Source organism: Nothobranchius furzeri, chromosome 10 (assembly GCF_043380555.1).
Source record: "Nothobranchius furzeri strain GRZ-AD chromosome 10, NfurGRZ-RIMD1, whole genome shotgun sequence".
Classification (NCBI taxonomy): Eukaryota; Metazoa; Chordata; class Actinopteri; order Cyprinodontiformes; family Nothobranchiidae; genus Nothobranchius; species Nothobranchius furzeri.
The window spans coordinates 26,638,691-26,647,200 of NC_091750.1; the positions used below are offsets into that span (position 1 = coordinate 26,638,691).

General features: G+C 44.7%; 1 protein-coding gene across 1 annotated transcript; it reads left to right on the top strand.

Moving 5' to 3' along the window:
* Positions 1-1,552: 1,552 nt before the first annotated feature.
* On the top strand, positions 1,553-2,541 carry LOC139072087 (uncharacterized). Its single transcript, XM_070555279.1, has one exon. The coding sequence runs from the start codon at positions 1,591-1,593 to the stop codon at positions 2,458-2,460; it is 870 nt and encodes a 289-aa protein (XP_070411380.1). The 5' UTR covers positions 1,553-1,590; the 3' UTR covers positions 2,461-2,541.
* Positions 2,542-8,510: the final 5,969 nt, after the last annotated feature.

Sequence of the window (8,510 nt, forward strand, 5' to 3'; positions counted from 1 at the left end):
CAGCCAGCTCCATGCTTCCTTTTGGGAAGAAAAGGGTCTGGTAACGCTCCTATTTAAATATACCCCCCCCCCCCGAGAATTCTAACAGAGCCAATCGTATGTCACACACACCGCAACTCCATTTCTGGTGAACAACAGAGACATTGGCTCTTTGCTCTTCTAAACGACTTGGACACGTCTTTAAAACCTCAACAAGAAGCTCTAGAAGCCTTTCTGCTAAAGAAAGATGTCTGCGCCACCAACAGACACCATTTTTGTCCACAGCTACAGTACTTCAATGTTGCATGATACAGTTTCCGCATTTTTAAGGCTATTTTTGAGCTGGCTAGTCCCGCACTTCATGATGCTTTTTGCATATTCAGACTCGTCCTCTGGACAGAATAGGGCTTGCGATCACATGTGATTAGCATAGCATTCTGGGATGTGCGCAGACATGTTGGCGTCATGACGAGTGTAAACAAACCGTGAAAACAAACAGTATGTTGTAGAGAAGAAGCGGATTTGGGTGAAAGAAAGTGTTAAACAACATGTTAAGTTCCCAAAAAGGATGCAGCATACACAGGGATACGTTAAATAAAGACACCGGGGACCGGTATGTGGACAAAATCAATGTTGTAAATGGTTTTGATCCATATGAAAGATCCAAGACTGGAGCACCGACGACAACTTGTTGACGCCGCAGTTCTGCATAACGGACATTTTCATCTTAATTGTTTGTTGCGTGAGCGGATGAAGGAAAGAATCAATTCACCAATGGATAAAAACAGCACAGAAATACCACAACAATGCAGGTAAGAACACATTAAACCTAAAAGAACCAGAATTAAATCAAATGAAAATCAAATCAGTGCAGGTGCTATGAAGGAGCCAGTCTTTTTATTGAGGGTGCTATGAAGGAAGTGGTCATGCGTACCTATTGTTCTCTAAAACACCTTCAACACTAGCAGATACACATGCGTGCACAACACCTCAACAACACCTGAAACAATCATTAATATACATCATAAACATATGAACAATCGCTGACTTTTCCATGAAATCATAAACACATACAGCCACACAGAAAACCATCAATAGTGTTGCAAGGTTAGCTAACGTTAGTGTTAGCATTTCCAGCGGCAAAACCCTCGACTGCTGCGGCGGTTGAGGGTTGACTCTCTTCATCCAGATCCGTAGGTTTTTGTGGGTCTGAGATCACTTCCAAAGATTCATTCGTTTCTGACTGAAACCGTGGAAATGTGGGCAACAAAAACCGATCCATCTTACCACTAGCTCTACCTTTCACTCGTTCACAGGTGGAAAATGAGGTCAAAGGTTAACATCAATTTCCTGTTTTGGTTTACGTTTTTACTATCTATATGATAATTTACTGATTATTTTTGTTTTAAATATGATCACATCCACACATTAAATGAAAATTAAATTGTAAAAAAAAAAATCTAATATTTACTTGGGGGTGCTATGACTAATCCAGGGGTAGCTATAGCGCCCCCTAGCACCCCCCTGGCACCGCCACTGATGCGAGTCCGCACACAGTTTATTTGGTGTTGAACAGTTTGCTCGTCCAGTTAGCTTAGCCTCAGCACGGCTATGGCTACTTCTGTCTCTGCTTCTCCATCTCCCATCTCTTGCTCTCTGTGTCAGATGTTTAGTTACTCCTCTGCCTCCTTTAGTGATAATGGTACGTGTAATAAATGTAGCATTTTTGTAGCTTTGGAGGCGAGGGTGTCGGAATTGGAGTTCCGACTCCACGCTGTTGAAAAACCCATAAACAGCCTTAGCTACTTAGACAGCGTGGGGCTAACTAGCTCAGAACCACCCCGTAGCGATCCTCCAGCAGAACCCGAGCAGCTGGCACCTCAGGCCGGCTGGGTGACGGTATGCAGGAAGCATAGAACCCAGCCCGTGGGCCACCACCAACCTGTCCACGTTTCTAATAGATTTTCCCTGCTCAGTGACGCACCCACTGACAATCCGACTCTGATCATTGGCAGCTCCACTGTCAGAAACGTGGCATTAGAGACTCCAGCAACCATAGTTAAATGTTTACCTGGGGCCAGAGCGGGCGACATTAAATCTTATCTGAAACTGCTGGCTAAGGACAAGCGTGAATACAGTAAGATTGTTATTCACGCTGGCGGTAACGACACCCGGTTACGCCAATCGGAGGTCACTAAAATTAAAGTTGCATCGGTGTGCAAGTTTGCCAAAACAATGTCGGACTCCGTAATTTTCTCTGGCCCCCTGCCTGATCGGACCAGTGACGACATGTTTAGCCACATGCTGTCCTTCAACCTCTGGTTGTTTAGGTGGTGTCCTGAAAACAACGTGGGCTACATTGATGATTGGAAAACTTTTTGGGGAAAACCTGGTCTGATGCGGAGAGACGGCATCCATCCCTCTTTGGATGGAGCAGCTCTTCTTTCTAGGAACATGGCCAGTTTTATTAGTCCTCCATGACAACCCAGGGTCCAGACCAGGAAGCAGAGTTGTAGTTTAACACACTCCTCTGCAGCTTCTGTACTGTTACCCACCCACTACCCCAGAGAGACAGTGTCCTACCCACGGCCAAAATCACACAGATGAAATATCAGGCTTAATAAAGCAAATCATGGAAATCTCATAAATATTAGAACAAACTCAACTGAGCAGAAAACTAGAAAAATTAAATGTGGGTTATTGAACATTAGATCCATGTTTTCTAAGATTTTGTTAGTTAATGACTTGATTTGTGATAATCAGATCTCTTTGCTCTCTCTCACAGAATCCTGGCTGCAGCAAGAGGACTATGTTAGCTTAAACGAGTCGACTCCTTCAAATTATTTAAATCATCATATTGCTCGAAAAACAGGGCGAAGAGGAGGAGTATCAACCATTTTTCATTCGGACTTTAATCAATTCCTTACCAATTAATAGCTACAGTTCGTTCGAACATCTTATTCTTAGTTTTCCTAACCCAGATTGCAAAACTGTAAAACCACTCTTGTTTGTAGTTTTATATCGTCCACCAGGCCCTTACTCTGAGTTTTTGGATCAGATCTCTGATTTCTTGTCTGATTTGGTGCTAAATACTGATGAGGTCATTGTAGTGGGGGATTTTAATATTCATGTGGACATTGAAAATGATAGCCTCAATGTAGCCTTTAGTAATATCTTAGACTCAATTGGTTTTACTCCAAGAATACATAGCTCCACCCACTCCTGCCATCATACATTAGACCTTGTGCTGACTTATGGCATAGTGTGTGAGGAAATAACGATCTTTCCACATAATCCAGTCCTCTCTGACCACTTTCTGATAACCTTTGAGTTTTTTATAACTGAGTTCTCGAGACATGAAAGTAAATTTCACTATAGTCTGTCTATATCTGACAACGCAGTTGCATCTTTTAAATCAATTGTTCCATCTTTACTGTCCTCAGCATCTCAGAGGCAAGTAGCAGAGGGCAATACTTTCAGTTCTAGCCCCTCACAAATTGATGCCTTAGTTCATCATATTAATTCCTCTTTACGTGTGGCATTAGATGATGTTGCCCCTTTAAAAAAGAAGGTAATTAGGGACAGGAAGTTGGCTCCCTGGTTTAATTCTCATTTACGAGCCTTAAAACAAAACTCTAGGAAATTGGAGAGAACATGGCGCTCTACGCACCATGAGGAGGCCTACCTATCCTGGAAAAATAGTCTTGTGCTTTATAAAAATAAGCTTCGACAAACTAGAACTGCTTATTTCTCAGCATTAATTGAGGAGAATAAGCATAATCCTAAATTTCTCTTCAGTACAGTTGCTAAACTTTCACAGAATCATAGCTCTGAACCATCTAGTCCCTTAGCCCTCAGCAGCAATGACTTCATGGGATTTTTTACAAGTAAAATTAATTCTATTAGAAACAAAATCTTTAGCATCCTCCCCAATGTGATTTCTTCTTCCTCAGTAAGTGAGGCAGCATCAGAGGTGACTATAGAACCTCATCTGTGCTTGAACCGTTTTGATCCAGTTGAGCTTTCAGAGTTATCAAAAATATTAGCTTCATCTAAACCTTCAACTTGCATTTTGGATCCAATCCCAACCAAATTATTTAAAGAAGCATTTCCTTTGGTTACTGCCCCCATTCTAGATATAATCAATCCATCCTTAGTAAATGGAAATGTACCACAAGATTTTAAGGTTGCTGTAATCAAACCTTCACTTAAGAAGCCTTCTCTGGATCCAGATGGCCCAAATGAATTATAGACCAATATCTAACCTTCCATTTTTATCCAAAGTCCTGGAGAAAATAGTGGCCATCCAAGTATGTGAGCATTTAAACACTAATGCTCTGTTTGAGGAATTTCAGTCTGGTTTTAGAGAGTATCACAGCACTGAAACTGCGTTAGTGAGAGTTACAAATGATATTCTCATGGCCTCGGATAAGAATCTTGTGTCTGTTCTAGTCTTGTTAGATCTCAGTGCTGCTTTTGACGCAGTAGATCACAATGTTCTTTTAGAAAGGCTTGAACATGTTGTAGGGATCAAAGGAAAAGCGCTAAGCTAGTTGAAATCCTACCTCTCTGACAGATTTCATTTTGTAAATGTACATGACAAATCGTCTTCATACTCCAGGGTTACTTGTGGAGTACCACAGGGTTCTGTGCTTGGACCAATTCTTTTTACTATGTATATGCTCCCTATTGGTAAAATCTTTAGACAGCATTAGATAAACTTCCACTGTTATGATGACGATACTCAGTTTTATGTATCCATTAACGCTGATCTACTTAATTGGTTGGGTAGATTACAGGCTTGTCTTGAGGACATAAAAATTGGATGACTCTAAACTTTTTGCTTTTAAATCAAGACAAAACTGAAGTTCTCATCTTTGGACATGAAATTCAGAAAAGGAAATTGCTTAGTCAATCACCTGACCTGAATGTCATTACATTAATCTCCGAGAACAAAGTAAGGAACCTTGGTGTTATCTTTGACCAGGACATGTCATTCAAATCCCAGGTTAACCAGGTTTGCAGGATTTCCTTTTTCCACCTTCGGAATATTGCTAAGATTAGAAGCATCCTTTCCAGGAGTGATGCTGAAAAACTAGTTCATGCATTTATTACATCAAGACTGGATTACTGTAATTCATTACTCTCGGGAAGTCCACAGAATGTAGTTAAAAGTCTTCAGCTTGTCCAAAATGCTGCAGCTAGAGTTCTGATGAGAATTAAAAAGATTGATCATATCTCTCCTGTCTTAGCTTCCCTACATTGGCTACCTGTTAAATTCAGAATAGACTTTAAGATCCTTCTTCTCACATATAACCTCTTAATTATCAAGCTTCATCATACATCAGTGATCTGATTGTTCCATACGTTCATAACCGAGCACTTCGCTCTCAGACTGCAGGTTTACTGGTGGTTCCCAGAATATCTAAAATTAGGATGGGAGGTAGATCTTTTAGTTATCAGGCTCCTCTCCTGTGGAACCAGCTCCCAGCTTTAGTCCGTGAGGCAGACACCTTGTCTTATCTCTGTAGTTATGCTGCTATAGGCTTAGACTGCTGGAGGATACACTGACCACTTTTCACACTCTACTACTTTCTTCTACAATCTGCTCTTTAAATGTATTATTTTCTGCAATTTCAGCTGTTAACTTTATATTCTCTCTGTGTTTTTCTCCCCAGAAGAAGCTACACTGATGTTCTGCTGAGCTGTGGTGGCCTCATGGAGGGGGCCATCGTCTAGCACACTGCTGCTAACCACTAAAACATTATCCCTCTCCTGATAATAACTTTTTGCTTTCCTTGGTGTTGGATGTGCTACTACAAGTTTACCCGTTTAATTATAGATCCACTAGGATAAATACAATAAAGTTTATCTCTCACCAAATAGAATATTTACTAAGAAATCACAATGTAACCATAGACACATTACGTTGTCTTTGTGCGTGCGTGCGTGCGTGCGTGCGTGTGTGTGTGTGTGTGTGTGTGTGTGCGTGTGTGTGTGTGTGTGTGTGTGTGTGTGTGTGTGTGTGTGTGTGTGTGTGTGCCTGCTTTGTCTTCTCGATCCCCAGTGAGTCGTGGAGGATGGCTGCTTATACTGAGCCGGGATTCTCTGCAGGTTTCTTCCTGTTAAAAGGGAGTTTTCCTCTCCACTGTCGCTTTATGCTTGCTTAGTATGAGGATTGCTGTAAAGTCACTGACACTAGTCAGTGACTTGATGCAATTCGCTGGGTTCCGTATATGGGAAACATTATTTCTGATTGGCTTAATGAACTGACCTGATTTGGAAAGTTTATTATGTGAAGTGCCTTGAGACGATTCTTGTCGTGATTTGGCGCTGTATAAATAAAATTGAATTGAATTGAATTGAACCAGGGCAGCCTAGGTCGCAGGTTGATGATAGACTTTGTAGTCGTATCATCTGATCTGCGGCGGTATGTTTTGGACACCCGAGTGAAGAGAGGAGTGGAGCTGTCAACTGATCACCATCTGGTGGTCAGTTGGATCAGATGGCAGGGGAAGATGACGCGTAGACCTGGCAGACCGAAACGCATAGTGAGGGTTTGCTGGGAACGCCTGGCAGAAGAACCTGTCAAGACGGTCTTCAACTCCCACCCCCGGCAGAGCTTTGACCGCGTCCTGAGAGCAGTGAGGGACATTGACTCCAAGTGGGCCTTGTTCCACTCTGTGATTGTTGAGGCGGCTGTTGTTAGCTGTGGTCGCAAGGTGGCCAGTGCCAGTCGTGCTGGGGCTATAGTCGGACGGTGGAAGGAATACTTTGAGTAGCTCCTCAATCCCACCTACGTGCATTCCGAGGAGGAACCAGAGCCGGGAGACCTGGGGATGGACTGTCCAATCTCGGGGGCAGAAGTTGTTGAGGTAGTCAAACAACTACACAGCGGCAGAGCCCCGGGGGGTGGATGAGGTTCGTCCTGGGTATCTCAAGGCAATGGATGTTGTAGGGCTGTCGTGGTTGACACGTCTCTGCAACATTGCGTGGTCATCGGGGGCAGTTCCTTGGAAGTGGCAGACCGGGGTGGTGGTCCCCATCTTTCAGAAGGGTGACCTGAGGGTGTGTTCCAACTGTAGGGGGATCACACTCCTCAGCCTCCCTGGAAAGGTCTACTCCTAGGTACTGGAGAGGAGGGTCCGATCGATAGTTGAATCTCAGATTGAGGAGGAGCAATGTGGTTTTCATCCTGGCCATGGAACTGTGGACCAGCTCTATACCCTTGCAAGGGTGATGGAGGGGGCATGGGAGTTTGCCCAACCAATCCACATGTGGGGGACGCTCCAGGAGTATGGGGTGGGTGGCTTTCTGTTAAGGGCCATTCAATCCCTTTACCACAGGAGAGTGAGTTTGGTCTGCATAGCCAGCAGTAAGTCGGACCTGTTCCCGGTGAGAGTTGGACTATGCCAGGGCTGCCCTTTGTCACCGGTTCTGTTCATTACCTTTATGGGCAGAATTTCTAGGCGCAGCCGTAGTGTGGAGTGTGTCGAGTTTGGTGTCAGGAGAATCTCGTCTGCTTTTTGCGGATGATGCGGTCCTCCTAGCTTCATCCAGCTCTGACCTTCAGCTCTTGCTGGGTAGGTTCGCAGCAGAGTGTGAAGTGGCTAGGATGAGGATCAGCACCTCCAAATCTGAGACCATGGTTCTCGACCAGGAAAGAGTTGCTAGCCAACTCTGGGTCGGGAGAGAGGTCCTACCTCAAGTGGAGGAGTTTAAGTATCTTGGGGTCTTGTTCGAGAGTGAGTGTAGGAGGGATCGGGAGATCGACAGGCAGATTGGTTGGACAGGCAGTGATGCGGACGCTGAGCCGATCTGTAGTGGTGAAGAGGGAGCTGAGCCAGAAAGCCAGGCTCTCGATTTAGCGGTCGATCTACGTCCCAATCCTCACCTATGGTCATGAGCTTTGGGTAATGACCGAAAGAATAAGATTGCGGATACAAGCGGCCGAAATGAATTTTCTCCGTAGGGTGGCCGGGCTCAGCCTTAGAGATAGGGTGAGGAGCTCTGACATTCGGGAGGGACTTGGAGTAGAACCACTGCTCCTCTGGATCGAGGAGTCAGTTGAGGTGGTTTGGGCATCAGGTCAGGATGCCTCCTGGACGGCTCCCCGGGGAGGTGTTTCGGGCATGTCCTGCTGGCAGGAGGCCCCTGGGTCGACCCAGGACACGTTGGAGAGGTTACATCTCCAATCTGGTCCGGGAACGCCTTGGGGTCCTGCCAGAGGAGCTGGTGGAGGTGGCTGGGGAGAGGACGGTCTGGAGCTCCTTAGTTGGGATGCTGCCCCTGCAACCCGGACCCGGATAAGCGGAGGAAGACGACAATGAAATTAGCAGGGTTAGATCCACAGTGTTTATAAAAACCACTTATGGAGGGAACAGGAGGAGAAGCCACTGAAGAATGAGGATAAACTGACCTTAAAAAAACTTGGACGAGAAACTGCGCCGCAACGCAGCCTGGCGGAAATGCAGAAGTGGCGCTCAAGTCGCCAATCAAAGGACAAGAAGCTAGAAGATCACGCCGATGTT

Excerpts from the sequence above, each read along its gene's own strand:
- LOC139072087 (XM_070555279.1), top strand. The coding sequence starts at position 1,591 with ATGGCTACTTCTGTCTCTGCTTCTCCATCTCCCATCTCTTGCTCTCTG.